The 18,978-nt window shown below is 40.2% G+C and overlaps 1 protein-coding gene across 3 annotated transcripts in view; it reads left to right on the forward strand.

The window, feature by feature from the left end:
- Nucleotides 1–18,978, forward strand: part of LOC127629229 (sterile alpha motif domain-containing protein 11-like) — an 84,305-nt gene that overhangs the window by 37,304 nt on the left and 28,023 nt on the right. For all 3 annotated transcript variants that reach the window (XR_007968751.1, XM_052106366.1, XM_052106365.1), the window contains exons 4-5: nucleotides 3,525–3,634; nucleotides 13,476–13,568. Coding sequence is in view for 2 of the 3 variants with exons in the window: in XM_052106366.1 (XP_051962326.1) it covers nucleotides 3,525–3,634; nucleotides 13,476–13,568 (203 nt within the window). In the remaining variant the exon portion in view is untranslated. The remainder of the gene's footprint in view (nucleotides 1–3,524; nucleotides 3,635–13,475; nucleotides 13,569–18,978) is intronic.

Consider the following 18,978-nt stretch of genomic DNA (forward strand, 5'->3'; position numbering starts at 1 on the left):
GTAACATTGCACAAATGTTACCAACATTGTAAAGGTGGTATTGTGCAATTGTAGCTGTGTTGTACAGCTAACCAATGGAATTCTTGCCAGTTTTCTGGATTCTCAGAATGACAAGTGAATTTGCAGCCTGGTTCGGTCTTGGAGAATAAATTCCTGTATGTGCTGTGTTTGTAGCTGAACATAAAGTGTGGCAAACTGATATTACTCCGACTCAGCCTGTAATCTATGCACTGTAAAACTAGCACTTCAACTGCCACAAACAGCAATGCCACGCGCCCACCACAGCAAAACGGCAGAAAGCGAGACAGGCTCACTGTGGTCTGCAACCGCACGGAAAAACATTCCTCAGACCTCCCTTGACATTAGTGCACCCCACAGACTACCAGCCACGAAGAGATGCATCTGATATTTGCTAAAGGCTAATCGGGTATTTGAAATAATTTGTGTTATAATGCGATCATAGCTTTAATCAGATTGCATTAAAATACCTTCATGACATACTTCTATTCATTTCTATAGAGACAACATGGCCAAAGCAGGACTAACAAGGGTTAATGGAGGGGTGGATAAGTGAAGAAAGGATGAGAGGGGGAGGGAGGTGGGGGAACGGCCTTGTCCAGTCCTAATCTGTAAACCCTTTAGTTGGCCTTTAAGGAACAAGCAGAGACAGGAAGGCAAGTGGGTAACCAGGCCTGGTAGGGTTGTATATGTATTCCAGTGAAAAATGTGTATAATTATATTAATTAATAATTGTTTTCCAGCACATAGATTTGTATTCTCGGAAATGTGGTGAAAGAAGCTGAATGGAAAACTGCCCTGAATAAAAGAGGAGGAGTGCACCCTCTGCCAGGATATATATATATATATATATATATATATATATATATATATATATATATATATATATATATATATATATATATATATATATATATATATATATATATATATATATATATTTTTTTTTTTTTTTCAATATACATATAGAAAATAGTAACCTGCTATTTTTTTTAGTGATGCACTAGAAATATGATTACGTCTTGTTTCAATATAACTGTAATAGTTTACAGATTCCTTTTTTGTAACCTGATAATGTAACACAGTTACTAGTATTCCATTACTTTGTGTAATCGCAGATGGCGATCTTGCTCTGGGATCAGTTTGTTAACCAGCTGCATTGGATTTGATCATCAAAAAACACAGTACTAATATTTAATAGTTTTTTCACCTGTCCAATACAGCTATTCTCTGATTGCAGTTATACAATACAAGGTTGCATATATCCATAAAGCCACTTTGACACCAGGGCGTAAAATGCGTCCATAAATATGGCAAGCATCACCTACAGGTTTATTATCCATTTTAATTTCTAAAGCCACACGCTCATGTTGAATGGTAAATGGGCCCCATTTATTCACCATTTATCAGGTTCCCTTTGTGAAATGACAGATCACTGGAGAATACACTCATACCCTCCACGCCTCTTGTGTCTCCAGAGACCCCAGTGATTTCAGTGCTATCATAAAAACATAATCACTTGGATTTAAGCTCATAAACTGCTTATGTGTTGAATTTGTTGATTAGAGCATCTTAAGGTGGAAGATGAGTCTGGATGAGACTCAAACCTGAAAATCCAAAAGACAATGAATGCAGAAGCCGGGTTAAAAAGCCTAAGGCAGAGGTTCCCAAACTTTTTCCTATGAAGGGCCAAAAATCAAACATGATTGAGGGCAGTGGGCCAAAAGTAAATTTGGCATATATATATATATATATATATATATATATATATATATAATTAAATATTAATACTGCAAAAACAAAACTCTGTAAAAAAATAAATAAAAAATAATCAAAAACTTAAATTGTACTTTTGCTTCTTTTCTTAAAGAGGCGATGGATTAAGGCTGAATGCATTCAATTATGAAAGGAAATAAAAGCTATAAAGCACATTTCTACAAATTAAAAAAATTGAGAGGCATATTAATTTAGTTTACTCCAAAATATGATTATGATGAAGAACCTGACAAAATATGGCATTGTACCTTATTGTTATTAAAAAAACTTGCAGCTATCTGTTTTTAGACAGATAGTTGCAAGTAAACGAGATCCTCACTTTGACAAACAAATGTTATACACACCCCAAAACAGGGTTTAGTCAGAATAAGAAGATGAAATATGAAGAATTAATTTACTGCATTACCGTTTTTGTCTAGATTGCAGGGCAGAAAAGAGATTTTTGATAGTCCTGGTCTGTTCAATTATAGTGCTATATGTATTACTTTAGTTCAGATATAGTAATAATGTTGTGCAGTGTTTGGAGTGAATAGAACTGTTGTTTATATTGAAATGCTCCCTCACCTGACTTTATCAAGCTCACTTCACGGGTGCGCTTCAGTGGTCGAGTTTGCGTGGATATGCTGCACAATGTATAGTGCAAGGTATATTTCATTTCGGATGACTATATGCACTGTTCTGCAAGTCCACCTAATTACCTGTAATTTCTTGACACTGCTTTAGTTCCTACTCCATTTTAAACAAACTAGGTTCTGTCTGGCTGTATTGAATGCCCACCTCCAATTTTGGAGCTGGCCAATCATAGTGAAGATTTTACATTTTACATTTATGCATTTATCCAAAGCGACTTACAGTGCACTTATTAAAGGGACAATCCCCCCGGAGCAACCTGGAGTTAAGTGCCTTGCTCAAGGACACAATGTGGTGGCTGTGGGGATCGAACCAGCAACCTTATGATTTCCTGTTATGTGCTTTAGCCCACTACACCACCACCACTCCATTTTAGGGTGGCACATGGGATGGCCAATGGAGCAAACTTTCAGACAGCACTTATATAAAGGTCATTGAAGTACACATAATACTCTCTACTTTTCAAATAAACTATTGTTTTTGTAATGCAAATGCTTCCATTTTTTTTCTCTTGTCATCTATGGAACACTCAATGCTTTAGGCAAGAGGTGTCCAAACTAGGGCCCATGGGCCAAAGTTGGCCTGTGATGACCATTGATTTGGCCCGCGGGCCCTAGTTTGGGCACCTCTGGCCTAAAGCATTGAGTGTTTCAGCTTCAAGGGACGAAACCTGACAGGAATAATGGCGGAGTACACCAGGTTGGCTGTGTTTGATTGGCTTATTGCATTGTTTAAGTTGTTTGTGTTGGAATCATGTTATGTTTATATAATTTGTCTTTTGTTCCATTGGAAAGTCTGATAAAGCAAGAGCACTCTTAAAGGGACAGTGCTATTAAATGTAAAGCCCTTCCTAAAGGGTTTTATCTCTGCTGTGAACAATCGCTATCTTTTTAAGTTAGTGGTAGATTCACTATCTACTAGTGGTATACTAGTGGTATAAGTCCACAATGAAAAAAATCAATACTGGCTGTAAATAATGATAATATGCTAAATGTGTGAGCCAAATGTTGCTTTGTGTGATGAATCTGAGATTAGAACTCCCTAGAAATACTTACCCTGCCCCTCTTACCTTTCCTCCTCTCGCTCTTCTGTTTTTGCAGTCGTGACAGTGACCTCTCAATGATCATCTCCAACCTGCACCACACCCGACAGCACGGCATGCCCGAGGGCCAGCCCTGCTCCGACCTTAGCCTCGCCTCTGCTCACTCAGGTAAGACACACCCACAGACAGTACACCTGGGATAGGTACACATTTATTAAAAATATGATCAAAAATGTTTTGGTGTGTTGTTATACATTTGTTTAGGGTCCTGATTTAAAGGGATAATTCATCCAAAAATTGTAATTCTGTCATCATTTACTCACCCTCATGTCATCTTTGAAGAATGTATATGCTGCTATTTCCTATACAATTAAAGGGAATGGTGACTGAGGCTAACATTATGACTAGCATTTCCTTTTGTGTTCCACCAAAGACAGTAAGTCATGTAGGTTTGGAACATAATGAAGGTGAGTAAAAGATGACATATTTTCTCATTTTTAGTAAATTATACTTTTAAGGGCCAAAAAAAGACCAAAGGATACACACAGACAAATACTGTAAAATTGCATTGAAAAAGGCTTTAACGATTATAATGCACGCTTATCGAATGAGTGTAATGAACAGTATCTGACCTATAGCTTACATTATCTTTATTATCTCAATATATTTTGCTGCTATCCTCTCTCTCTTTCTGTGTCTACATTTTGCTGTTATATTGCCATCGTACTTTGTTTTAGCAGGATTTATGCTTTTGATTGATGTAGAACAATTATACTGACTGCATGCTGGTATTTTAATTGGGTGTTATTTGCATCATTGAGGATGGTAAGCTTATTACTCGTCCCATTGTGGCCATCTTCATTCCATTATTTAATGCTCTTGTCTTCACTTCTCTTAACGCACAGACTACTGGACAGAATACTGTACACTGATCCTATTGGTACTCTTAAGCACTCATGTGCGCTGTTGTTATTGCCTTCTAAATTATATATATATATTTTTATAATGTATATTAATATTTATATACACACATTTTACAATTACTTTTATTTTTATATTTTATTTTATATTTATATTAAGTATAATTTTTATACTTGTAGTGCTTTTTTGTCTAGTAAGTAATCTGCAAAAATAAAAAACACTTAAAATATATATTTTACATTTTTGTTTTAACTCCAGCTTCCTCCCACCATCCAAAAGACATGCAGGCTAGGTTAATTGGTGTCTCCAAAAAAAATTGCCCTAGGTGTGGATGTGGATGTGGAGGTGAGTGTGAGTGTATGTCTATCTATGTGTGGCCCTGCAATGGACTGGCGACCTGTCCAGGGTGTCCCCCGCCTTTCGCCCAATGTTAGCTGGGATAGGCTCCAGCCCCCCGCGACCCTGTACACAGGATAAGCGGTTGACGATGGATGGATGGATGGACATTTTTGTTTTATTATTTAAACTTTTTTCATAATAAGTCATCTTCAAATGACTGACCATTGAAAAAATTTTTTTGTGAGAATTAGGAAAATTTAGTTGAAATGTAATGTTTCATATAAAGTATACTGTATGCAGTCTACTTTATACTAAGCCTGTAATTATTGCAATTAATTACTTAAGTTATATTTGGTAGTAGTTTTGTTTATAGTTGTAAGTAAATTTAGTATGTCAGTTTTTCTAAGTGTAGGCAGTAGTTGAATAAAGTCTATAGTGGAAGACTGCCTATACTGTATATACTCTGGATAATCTTGTTATTAGTTTCTGGTAAAATGGCTATATGTGAATAAACCTTTGCCTCTCAATCCTATTACAGTGGCATTCGCCCAGACACTGTAAGTCTTAAGCCAGTGTCCCACTCCTCTACATCCCTCTGATCTAATTGCCCAAAAGATGGATCAAATCACTTCCATTCGGCTGGATCCTTAGATTGGACTTGAGAGCTACAGTAAATTCTGTCTTAAAATGTTTAATTCTCCTAATCTAAATAGAAGATGCTCATTTAATCATAATTTTAATTGAGGAGGACACAAAGGAATAAAAGCAGAAGCCACCTGCAGTGTGGCTGATGACCAAAATCTGTCTGTTTGAGCAGTTAAAAGAGGTTTAAGAGGTGCTGTAAGCAGCTAGACTCACGTCTGTAAACAAGTACAATCCGATCTGGTCGTGCGTCTAATTCTGTCTGCCAGTGAAATTAGACCCCTAACCCGTCCCTGAGCCGGGTTAAGGGTCGAACAGGGGTAAAACAGGCCTAGTTTGAAGTGCTTTGGATTCTTGGTGTGCTGGTGTAAAGTGGTATAAAGGGATTGGTTATTCCTATAGTTAGTAACTTACTCAAAGTATTAGTTTGATTGTAAGTACATTTTCTAATGTATAAGAATGCTTTCTAGTGGCAATGGACTAAATTGGTCTTCACTCAAATTTAAGTTAATCAATATGAACTTCTTGTTAATAGATCATTTGTATAAAAGCAACATCATTATGAAAATTGTGCTGTGCTGTTGTTTTGAACCCATACAGATATTCAGTACACCCAGATTCTTGCTAGTGTGATATTGCTTAATTGATTGCAAAATTGCAAAACACTGGACGCTGGAACAACCAATATGTCAAATGTTGACCTTATATAAGCTTGAATCATGGACACATGTCATTTTTCCATGACTCCCAACAGATTTCTTTTTTGATGTTCTGTCACACAGACCCTTTTACTTCCTTTCAAGTCTGATTTCTTCTTGGGTGTGTGGTTGAGCGAGAGAGAAAGAAAAGAATGGTTTGGAAAAGTGCAGAACAAATGAATGAGCAGAGCATTGTATGGTATCAAGGGAGGGTGGACTGCTGCGTGGAGTCGCGAGACAGGCGGGGGAAGAGGAAGCTGGCCGCCGCACTGGGGTTGCTTTGCGCCGGAGAGACCCGTTAATTAAATCTGAGAGACAGACATGAGAGCTGACCCAGGCGTCAGCCACAGCCAGTCAGCGACGGAGGAGAGGCGGCTCCCCCTCCCCCCTCCCTCCCCGTGTCCTTCCGGTTGTTCGGCCGGCCTGCTGGCCCCAGCAAGGGATGGGGGAGGGCAGGGCGCCGGCAGCTCGTCTGGCTCCCTGTGTAGACTCCTAAACGTGGCTTTGCGGTCAGACCAGAGACTCTTAATAGGCATATAAGGTGTTTTTGTTTTTTTTTCTTCCTGCTCTGCCGCTCTCTTGCTCTTCTAAAGGCAGTCAGGAGAATCTACATGTGTCTGTGTGTGGACCAGAGAAAGGAATTAGAATCCCTGAATTTGTATATTTGTATGTTTTAATCGAAAGCTTCCCTCTGAAGATGAACCGTTGACATTTTGTCACGATGTCAGGATATGAGTCATTTTATATCACGTTAATGGTATGAATCAAATTAAACGTATATTTGCTGGAAATACAACCCTAAAATATATTACATAACCATGTATAATGTCCATTTAAGACAATCTGATGGATTAAATAATTAAAATAATAATGAAAAAATACATTGTTTTCTCTTTTTATTTAGAATTTGATGGATACAAACCAACAGATAAGAACTTAAAATAAAATTTAAAGTATTATTTTCGCTTTTTATTTAGTGTAGACCATCATTTGAGTTCTGTTAATACCAACCATAAACAAACTACGCATGTACACTGTGTTTACACAAAATATATTTGGCGTGGTGCCGTAAGTTAACACTTAACTGTTCCCATTATAATCAACAAATCTATCTACATTTGTAAGTTGCCATCTGTGACTAGTAGATTATAGTTTTCCTCTTGTTGTCAGATATCTTAAAATCGTGCTGTGGATATACAATATGATGGTATAGATGTTATAGCAGAATCTCAACTGGCGTGGTATTTATCATTATACCACCCAGTCCTAAAGCAGTTTAGCTTGCATTGAAATATCCAGTGAAGAATAGTGGAAAAAACTAACAATTATAAGCTTTGTTTGTTTAGTTTTTCCACAAATTAACCTGTGCTTTGCCATTAATACACTGTGATGTTGTTGCTTATTAACCGTTTTTCATACCTAGAGATTTTCTCTGTCAGTTTTTTCTGCATCTGTTTGCATTTTACTCATTCAGTTGTCAACTATTCCGCTGTCTTAATTTTCCCCTCAAATTGCGCTCTCTCTTTGACTTGTTTTGTTGTTGTCGCATATTTTTTTCCCATGATTTTGATTTTCCTCTTTTTTCTCCTTCTCTTCTCGTTTTCCTGTCTCTCACTCAATCCCCTAAGGCCCTCTGTGGGAGAGCGACAGTAGAAGGGAGGGGATGCCGAATCCCCTGGGCTGGCGGAAGCGCCGCGCTGTTTCCAGCAGACACCCCCTCCCCCATAGCCAATCAATGTCAGCCTTTCGGTTCTGGCCGAGCCCTGCAAACAGGGGAATCAATAAGTTATTAGCACCATTCTGTCAGCTGTAATGTGGAGATTGATTGGAGGTTGGAGTTCTGCCGCACCGCCCGCCACTTCCCCTGCCTGATAAAGATGACAGATTAAGGGAATAAGAAAAGGGAATTAAGGTCCAACCTGTCAGGATCCAGGGAGAGGGAGTAAAGGAGGAGAAACTCAAGAGCTTCGTTCTCTGCTCATTTAGTTGCTCTGCTATTTCTCTATCCGTCTAACCCTCTATCCCTTTATGAAAGTTCTGTTGTCGCTCTTGCCAGGCTCGGCACCTCTCAATGTTTGATAAGAGCTGGAGTTTAAAAGAATTAGCGGCAGTACTGGCGACAGGCGCCGGGAAAACGGCGGAGGCACGAGGCAGCTCCAAGCCTCCCTGTTTGGTGTTAAATGTGAACAGCACAGCTTTAAGAGGCAACATTTAATTGGTATTAAAGGCTTTCCACCTTAAACTCTCTGACCCTGAGGCAGACAGGCACTGCTGAACCCTGCCTCTCCCTTGAGCGTGCTGAGAGAGAGAGAGAGAAAGAGAGAGAGAGAGAGAGAGAGAGAGAGAGAGAGAGAGAGAGAGAGAGAGAGAGAGAGAGAGAGAAAGCGTGCAGTATTCTCGCTATTGCTGTAGATTTTTAAACACTCTTTAAGCTGTTTTTGGAGTTTATTTTTTCTGTGATCACAAGTTTCAGGGTGAGAGGTATTTGAAGTGTTTATAGCATGTTTTTGGTAAAATTACCCTTTCAAATTTTTTTATAAAAGACGAAGGCTATGTTCAGACTAACCTAGGCCAATGCTTATCGTGTGGTATACACCGAATATGGCTTAATGAATATGCCAAACAGAATGGCTATTTTAAAAAGTATACTACCTTACTATTAGTATGCAGTATGCATTCTGTGCACAGTATGTGAATTGTCTGTGTGTGTATAGATATATCCAGATGTGCAGTATACTGTACAACAGAGCTTACTGTGAGAAATACTGTACGGACCTCTCAATACACTGCACTTAACTTGAACTTTCATTTACAATGTGACAAATAGCCAGGAAGTAATATCAACTGCAGTTATTAATTACCTTCTTGATGCATTTTTTGATCGGACTGTCAAGATTTAAGACATTAAAACGCAAAATTGGATAAAAAATTTGAAAAACGGTTTTCATTTCCAAGATGATATTTGGAATGCACTTGCTAAATTAAACCAGCAACATAGTGAGGACATGTGACAACAATGTAGCATACTGCTGTTTAAGTTAATCTTTGCATATGTTATACTTAATCACGAAGTAAAAAAAAGAAATAGTAGGCAGTAAACATATTGCGCAGTAAGCAGTATGCTAGTATTACACTCCAAACACAACCAGAAAGTTAAATTCAGACCTTTTACAGTACGTCAGGAGCTGTCCAAAAAAAAAAAAAACAGCAAATAATATGAGAAGAAATATGAAAAAAGTTGATGCAGGCACACAATAGAGAACTATAAATGGATGGAAGCAGAAAAAGAGTGGGTGAATATTTAATGTGGAAGTTTATAAGAAGAAAAGAAACTGGCGGAGTGAGTCAGTGTCGCTTTCCACCCCCAGCTCCTCCATGCATAGTAACGGCTGAACTTTCTCTTCTTTTGTTTAGTCAATTACTTCAGCTAGATGCCAAAGTGCTAACAACAGAAACTGTGCGGTCTGGAGCCAGGTTTCCTCTCTCCCTGCACTGATGCCACGGGCACACTGCCCCGCTCAAAAACTTCTCCCTCTCGCTTACGCAAGCATTGCGTACAGCAGATCACTCAGCCATGCACTGTCAAATCACATCATCAGTATTTAAAGTTTTATAAAGGTTCTGTTTAATCACTTGAGGGTTTTAATTCAGGGGAGAGAGTGGTATGAGCTGCACTTCACTCTGAGTGACAGTTCGGAACCGTTGATTTCAAAGCGATGGAGATGGAGGTAGAGATGGAGAGGAACTGGAGTAAGCCCAGGGCTTCCGGAGAGTTGGCAGGCAGGAGGTTGCCTGATAAGACACGATGGAGCTTGGAGAACAGGCTGGGCTGGAGATAGCAGCACTAGTGTGGCTGAGCCCTGTGGGAAAGACACTACTAAGAGATTAGGGTCAAAAAGAGACATAGAGAGAGGAAGAAAGAGTGGATCAGTCTGTGCCAGCCTAGCGAGCTTCTACAGAAACCAGGGGGTGCAGTGGTTCATTTTAGTGTTTCCCAACCTTTAATGTAATACTGTCACAGCACCATCAGTAAAGCTCAAATACCTTCACATTTCACTTTCTCCCCTGAATCAGACTCCTTTTAACTAATATTATACTGTGGCCGTTTGTGGCAGGGCGGAGGGTGGGGCCGGGTCGTGATCCTACACACCCGGTCCCATATTAGGCTAATCAAGCCACCGTGAGGGATAAAGGTCGACTGCAGAGGACCGTGCGAGAGAGAGAGAGAGAGAGAGAGAGAGAGAGAGAGAGAGAGAGAGAGAGAGAGAGAGAGAGAGAGAGAGAGAGAGAGAGAGAGAGAGAGAGAGAGAGAGAGAGAGAGAGAGAGAGAGAGAGAGAGAGAGAGAGAGAGAGAGAGAGAGAGAGAGAGAGAGAGAGAGAGAGAGAGAGAGATGGTTTACGGACATGTCCGTCACGGAGGCTTGATTAGCCTAATACGGGACCGGGTGTGTAGGATCACGACCCGGCCCCGCTCTCCACCCTGCCAAACCATTTTATAGGAACTTCCTACATTCCTATATTATCTGTTTAGTAAAAATGGTGATTTCAGAATCCTAACCTGAACTTTTCAGATCTTGACTTTTGATAGGAAGTTCCTGTAATGCAGAACAGAATGATTCAACAACGGTATCCGTTCTGCCTAATGATGGAAAAGTGCCTGAAGACTCACTTTTAAACTAAAAACAATGTGTGTTAGTGAAAAACAGACTCACCAAGTTGCATTTAAAAAATAAGGAATCTGTTATTTTAATTTATGGGATGAAAATAGGAAAGACAGTTGTTAACTGTTGCAGAAATGTACTTTTTTTTTGCATGCATTAATGTGCTTATATACAAGTTTCATCCACACAAATTGCCAAACCCAAAACCCATTTTCTCACTTATGTAAAGTTTTAATAGCTCTCGCTGTCTGATCATATTCAGAGCTCCCATTGGCTCATGCATAGACAGTAGAAGACAATCATTATAGTTTCATTCTCATGCAATAATCATATCAGTTCCTCATGAAGATAGAGAGTTGAAAATAATAGAATACGCTAAGGGAGATTCTTCATCTCAAAGACCAACGGCAAGATAAGAAGAGGTGAGGGAGACAGACGGAGGGAGTATTGTTGTTGTCTTTGGACGGAGGTTAGGAGAGGAGATGGGGGCCTATTAGAGAGGCCTTTCTTTCTCTTTGGAGTGGGATAGACAGCCTTCTCCCATCCCCCCTCGGAAAATACATCAAACAGCGTCATTAGTAAGGCTTGTTCCCCACAAAGAATCTCAGACCGAGCACTGCCACTCCAAAAGCTCTTTCAAGCACAGGCTTGCTTTTCTTTCTTTCCCTCTCTCTCTCCAGCACTCTTATCAGAGAGAGGGATGAACAGAACACTTGGTGTCAAGAGGCAGGATAAGAGGAGGGGTGTGAAAGAGGAGTTTGTACTTTTGTGTTGGACATATATGAAGGTGCAGCCACTCTCGGTTTTGTTGCCATGCAAGAGTTTTCCCATTTTATGTGTAGAGCTTTATTCATGGTTGACAATGAAAGGTTAGGTCATTTGTAGATATGGCTTTCTTTCAAAAGTGACGTGTGTAATTGTTTTCAATGTTAAAATTCTTCTGTCCCAACTTAATATGCAGAGACCGCTATAAATAAGCAATTTGCCGAGTATATAAAAATGTAATACTGTGGCTCCGTAGTACTATCAAAACATTATTTGTTTAAGCATCCTGACCAGCCAGACATAGCAACATTGGCACAACGCAATTGAGTTTGGAGCAGGGTTATCTGTTTGACCAGCCGAGGACAGCTGGGGAGTGTTTTGGAAACCTTTTTGAAAATAATCATTGTTTTTGCAGTTTGGTGACAGAATTCACATACTTCAGTTTTAAAAGAATAGTTCACCCAAAAATTATAATTCTTTATCATTTTCTCACCCTTATGCCACCTCAAACTCGTATGATTTTCTCTCTTCTGTGCAACACAAGCTAAGATATTTTGAAGGATATATGGTGTGTTTTTGTCCTTACAATGTAAGAAAATGGAATCCAAACCTTTCAAGCTCTAAAAAGGATGCAAAGACAGCATAAAGGTAATCCATACTCAACTGCAATGGTTTAATCCATGTCTTATGAAGCAATAAAAAATATATTAAATATATTTACTTGACTTATTGACCTAAATGTTGGTTTCTCACCCAAAGTGATTGTATTGCTTTAGAAGACATACTGTATATTAAACCAGTCGAGTCGTATGGATTACTTTTATGCTGGAGCTTGAAAGTTTTTTTTTGTACCCTATTGACGTACATTGTTTGGACAAAAGCACCAGATACATCCTTCAAAATATATTAGTTTGTGTTCAACAGAAGAAAGAATGTCTAACAAGTTTGAGATGGCATGAGAGTAAATAAATTATGAGAGAATAATTAATAATGTGCATAAGATGTTCCAACAGATAGCCAACACAGCCATACATGTGTTTTACATAAAAATTCTAGATTCACACTGCAACAATTAACGCAAGGCAAAAGGAAGAGTATAACTCTGCGGGTTTGACTTTTTTACTTCATGTGGTGCATGAGGGCAGAGAGAGTGAGAGAGGAGAGTGCAATGACAAACGGTCTCTTCCTTCCTGCATGCATGCAGCACCATGCTCTTAGTGTGATTAGCAGGATATTGATTTGAGATGTGTGTGTGTGTGGGGGGTGGGGTGCGGTAATCGTACACTAGACACCAGCGACTCACTAGTGTGCTGCATTAGACTTGTGCAGACTGCCTCCAGAGATAGAGAAAAAGGGGGAGGGAAAGAAAGAGTGAAAAAAAGGAAGGAAGAGATTAGCAAAAGGTGTGAGCTTTATATGGACTGCAAACGGAGAGTGAGAGTGAGAGGAAAAAGCAAAAAAGGCATAATATCACAAAAACAGCTAGAAAGGAAAGCAAGGACTACTTTTTCACTTCATTTACTTTGTTTTTCAGGCCTCCCTATCTCTGTCTTGTCATTTTGGGAGATTTGACTGAGTTTTAGGCAGATGTGAAGACCAGTGTTTGTATGCATAGATAGAAAGATAGGTAGTCAAGAAGACAAGAGATAGAAAAAGAATCAACAGAGGTAGAGCACAAGAGGGTGAGTGCAAGAGAGAGAGAGGGAGAGAGAGAGAGAGTGTGTGTTTGTGCGAGATAGGAGAAAGAGGGAGAGGGAGAGAGAGAGAGCAAGCAAAGAATCTCCCGTTTCTGCACATGGCTGAGTAAGAACCAGATCTGTCATCCACGCTGGCACAGGGCCTTCTCATCTCATCGTATCTTCAGTTGCTCTCACAGCTTCAGCATGTATGCAGGTACAGAGTGAGGCGGGAGCCTCATGCTGAGGAGTATAGGGGCCGTCTGACTGTATTTGAACCCCTTTCTCTCTCTTTTTTCCCCCAAAGATGACATTCTAGGCAAGAGGAGAGTCTACTCCCCCAACAGCAGCAGCGAGTGCCCATCTGACAGCAAGAAGTCCCGAAGCGTGTCACCCAAAGGTAGGGACCCTCTTGAGAAACTTGTGTGAGATGATAATGTGGAACAATCAGAGCTGTTTAACCTTAGCGTATAAGATGGAGTAGGAGGAATAGACAGGGTGAGAGTGGAGGGAAGGGGTGGACAGATAGTAAGAGGATAGTGGTAGAGAACCACGCTCAATGGAAGATATCTCCACCCCCGCCTCTTAACCTATCCAGACACTTCGCACTTTGAGTTCACAAGTGCAGATATGCGTCACTAATTTGCATGGTTTAAATGTACAGATGTATGTTTTCAAAGACTTAAGTATACACTGAAGGATTAATTTCTTTATCATCTTATTCTTCTCTTTAAAGATGATGTGTGTAATTTTTTAGATTTTAAAATACTTTCTTCTATCCCAGCTTAATTTGTAGAGCTAACTATGAACAAACCATATGTTGCAAGTAGTGTATTAACACTTTAAATGCAGCAAAAAGAATTGTACTGCAAGTACACGGATGATGCGCTTTTTCAACCGTCAAAACGGAGTGTGGAATGTTGGACACTTCATGAACTTAATGCACGCGGCTTGCCGTACATAGCGGAAGGGGCGGAGTTAACTGGCTGTGATGCTGGTCTGACAAAACAGTTGTAAATAATTAAGAATGTAACAGATTGCAAATCTTCAGTGTATACAGCACCTTACAAATGTGAGTTGAATTCTTTACCATCACCCCGAGCTGTGCGAATATGTATGTTGTTTAAGATCAACAGGTTTGCTAGTTTAAGAACTGAGGTTTGCTAACATGCTAAAGCTATCGGCAACACATCACATGCACTTGAAACTTCACTTTTGTCAGCTTTGCTGTCAAACAGCGAACACTTCCGTGTAGTAGGGTTGCACTGATACCAAAATGTTGGCTTCGGTATGATACCAGCCTTGCTACAAATAGAAAAAAAACAGCTTAGATTTTTTTTTAAGAAATTACACAGAAAATTACTTATCTAAAAGAACTGCATAAAGTCTATAAGACAAATACAAATTATGCCTTTTCTGGTTTACATTTTTTATTTGTTTTAATAATAATTCCATGTTAAATGTTTTAATTGAATATTATGATCACATTGTGTTTTAATCAAATACATATTTTACAGCTTTAATCAAATGAGAATATAATACTTTTAAACTTATTTTTGTTTAAAAAAATATAAAGATGCACAACAGAGCTTTACTGTTTTAATGAAAACATTAAATGAAAACAATCTGATTACCTCAGGCAAAAGGCTGCCATAACTGAATCACAACATGTTGATATTCAGTAGACTTGCAGTACAATTGTATATTGCTTACAGATAATAATACTAATTATATAACAATTTAATATTATATTATTGTTACTATGAGTATTATTGTGACTGCTTTGGATTGCACTTTTATACAGTAGTAATATTTTTCTGTCGTAATGTCTTAAATTTCACACAATCAGTTGAACAGAGCACTCATTTTTGCAGGACTTTTATTTTGAAAGATCTTTGAAGTACTTCCTGTTTGTTAATTAGAGTTCATTATATCAAGATTCACGAGCTAATGTGAGCCGTTTATACACTCAACACACTGATCTGTGGCTCTGCAGATGGATACTATTGGACATACTGCATGAAAATCAAGCATTAGTAGTGTGAGTTACGTTTGTGTGTGTGTTTGTGTGCCTGTGTTTGTGTGTGTGTGTGTGTGTGTGAGAAGACAGGGCAGAGAGGCACCTCTTATTCATACTGTGGCACGCAATGCATGTGACTGTATATTATTTAATTAAATGATGTCCTTCTGCTGTTTAATTATCACTCTTGGCTATATAGAGGCTTTTTTTTCATTATTATTTTCACATGGTCTTTGATTTCATCTAAAAAATCTCACATTACATTACATTTTGCAAATGGCAGCAAACTTTACTGTGGTACCGAAATTAACAAGATTATATCGTACTGTTTAAAATGTTTTGGGATTGTGATAGGACCGGTATACCGTGCTACCTTACCGTGTAGTAAAAAACTTTAAGTGTTCCATTTGGGACGATAATACACTTTGAAAATCCATACATTACATGGCTGAGTGCATATTATATTTTTCAAGTGCAGGGTGTATAATGTGTCATTTGGGACACAGCTACTGTGCTATCTACAACCATCAGATGATTGCAATATGATCCAAACAAGTTGGGACAGTCGTAAACACACCACTGTGAAACATCACCATTTATTCTAATAACACTTGAATTCAAGTCAAGTCAAGTGGTTTTTATTGTCGTTTCAACCATATACAGTTAGTACAGTACACAGCAAAATGAGACAACGTTCCTCCAGGACCATGGTGCTACATAAAAACAACAAAGGACCAACACAGGACCACATGAGACAACACAACGAAATAAAATACCTATATAAAAAAAAACTACATATACCTATATAAAGTGCACGTGCAAACATGTGCAAAAAGTACAGGACAGTACAACAAATTTCTGACAATGAACAGGACAATAGACAGTGCAGCACCGACCAGTACTCAGTAGTGCAAAAAGATGACAGTTTCTAAAAATGTAAACATAACATACTATGAGATAATGTTCTATGCACATAGCAGTTATTGAGGTAGCAGACAGTTATAAAGTGACAGTAATTAAAGTGCAACTCAGGACACGCGTGTGTCAAACCAGTCTCTGAGTATTGAGGAGTCTGATGGCTTGGGGAAGAAGCTGTTACACAGTCTGGCCGTGAGGGCCCGAATGCTTCGGTACCTCTTGCCAGACGGGAGGAGTGTAAAGAGTTTGTGTGAGGGGTGTGTGGGGTCGTCCACAATGCTGGTTGCTTTGCGGATACAGTGTTTTTTGTAAATGTCTTTAGATGGAGGGAAGAGAGACCCCAATGATCTTCTCAGCTGTCCTCACTATCCTCTGCAGGGCTTTGCAGTCCGAAACGGTGCAAGTCCCAAACCAGGCAGTGATGCAGCTGCTCAGGATGCTCTCAATAGTCCCTCTATAGAATGAAGTGAGGATGGGGGTTGGGAGATGTGCTTTCCTCAGCCTTCGAAGAAAGTAGAGACATTCAGGGACAGGTTGTTGGCTCTACACCAGTTCGTCAGCCGCTGCACCTCCTCTCTGTATGCTGACTCGTCGTTCTTGCTGATGAGACCCACCACGGTCGTGTCATCGGCGAACTTGATGATGTGATTCGAGCTGTGCATTGCTGCACAGTCGTGAGTCAGCAGAGTGAACAGCAGTGGACTGAGCACACAGCCCTGGGGGGCCCCAGTGCTCAGTGTGGTGGTGGTGGAGATGCTGTTCCCGATCCGGACTGACTGAGGTCTCCCAGTCAGGAAGTCCAGGATCCAGTTGCACAGGGAGGTGTCCAGGCCCAGCAGGTTCAGCTTTCCAATCAGGTGCTGGGGAATGATTGTGTTGAATGCTGAGCTGAAATCTATGAACAGCATTCGAACGTATGAGTCCTTATTGTCTAGGTGGGTGAGGGCCAGATGGAGGGTTGTGGTGATGGCATCGATCCGTTGAGCGGTTTGAACGATCACGCAAACTGCAGTGGGTCTAGTGAGGGGGCAGCTGGGTCTTAATCTGCCTCATGACGAGCCTCTCGAAGCACTTCATGATGATGGGTGTAAGTCGCGACGGGACGTAGTCGTTGAGGCAGGACACTGAAGACTTCTTTGGCATGGGGATGATGGTGGTGGCCTTGAAGCACGTTGGAACGACGGCGCTGCTCAGAGAGATGTTGAAGATGTCGGTAAGAACATCTGCTAGCTGGTCTGCACATCCTCTGAGCACTCTGCCAGGAATGTTGTCTGGTCCAGCAGCCTTCCGTGGGTTGACTCTACGTAGAGTTTTCCTCACATCTGCCGTGGTAAGACAGAGCACCTGGTCGTTGGGAGGAGGGTGGACTTCCTCGCCATCACGTCGTTCTGCACTTCAAACCGAGCGTAGAAGTCGTTCAGCGCATCTGGAAGGGAGGCATCTTTGTCAAAGGCAACTGATGTTGTCCTGTAGTTGGTGATGGCCTGGATGCCCTGCCACATGCGCCGCGTGTCACCGCTGTCCTGGAAGTGACTGTGGATTCTCTGGGCGTGTGCGCGCTTTGCCTCTCTGATTGCCCGTGACAGTTTGGCCCTAGCTGTTTTTAGGGCTGCCTTATCGCCTGCTCTGAAGGCGGAGTCTCGGGACCTCAGCAGTGTGCGCACCTCCGCAGTCATCCACGGCTTCTGGCATGGATGACTTAAGCATTTGGGTACTGAAGACACAGGTTTGTTAAGTTTAGAAAGTGTAATTTTCCCCAATTCATTTCAGATGGAAATTGGTACTTTAATTCACCAAAGTGGCATTCAACTGATCATAAAGTATAGTCAGGACATTACTGATGTTAAAATCAGCACCATCCATCCATCCATCCATCTTCAACCGCTTATCCGAAGTCGGGTCGCGGGGGCAGCTGCTCCAGCAGGTGGAAGGTGCCAAAATCAGCACCATTACTATTAAAAAAATAGTATCATATCTAGACAGGCCCCATTTCCAGCAGCCATCACTCTAACACCTTATCCTTGAGTAATCATGTTAAATTGCTAATCTGGTACTAGAAAATCACTTACCATTATATCAAACACAGCTTAACATTGTCTTTGTGTTTGTTTTTGTGTTGCCACAGTATGTACTGGCATGTCTTAAGGTCAATATTAGTTAAAAAATGGCAAAACGAAACAATTTCTCTAGAAACTTGTCAGTCAATCATTGTTTTGAGGAATGAAGGCTATACAATGCTTGAGAAGTGGAAAATGTTATACAAATGTGTACACTACAGTCTTCAAAGATAGGACTACTGGCTCTAACAAGGACAGATAGAGATGTGGAAGGCCAGGTGTACAACTAAACAAGAGGATAAGTACATCAGAGTCTCTAGTTTGAGAAATAGACGCCTCGCATGTCTTCAGCTGACAACTTCATTGAATTCTATCCACTCTTCAGACCAAAAAACCCAGTTCCACTGTTCTACTTTTCATCATAGATGAGACCGAGCCCAGAGAAGTCAGCAGTGCTTCCGGACAGTGTTGATGTATGGCTTCTGCTTTGCATAGTAAAGTATTAACTTGCATCTGTGGATGCAGCGGTGAGTGGTGTTGACTAACAAAGTTTAACTAAAGTTATCCCAAGCCCATGTTCATGATATCCATTACAGATGAATGATGTTTTTTAAGACAGTGATGTCTGAGGGATTCCTTGAATCTTTTAATTATATTGTGCACTGTAGAGGGTGAAATGCCCAAAACCCTTCCAATTTGGCTTTGGGGAACATTGTTCTAAAGTGCTGGATTATTTGCTTAAGCATCTGTTGGCAAATTGACAATTCTTGAACGATCCTTGCTCTTGAAGGAATAGGCTGTTTTGGAGGCTCCTT

The sequence above is a fragment of the Xyrauchen texanus genome, chromosome 35, assembly GCF_025860055.1.
Source record: "Xyrauchen texanus isolate HMW12.3.18 chromosome 35, RBS_HiC_50CHRs, whole genome shotgun sequence".
In the NCBI taxonomy this organism is placed as follows: Eukaryota; Metazoa; Chordata; class Actinopteri; order Cypriniformes; family Catostomidae; genus Xyrauchen; species Xyrauchen texanus.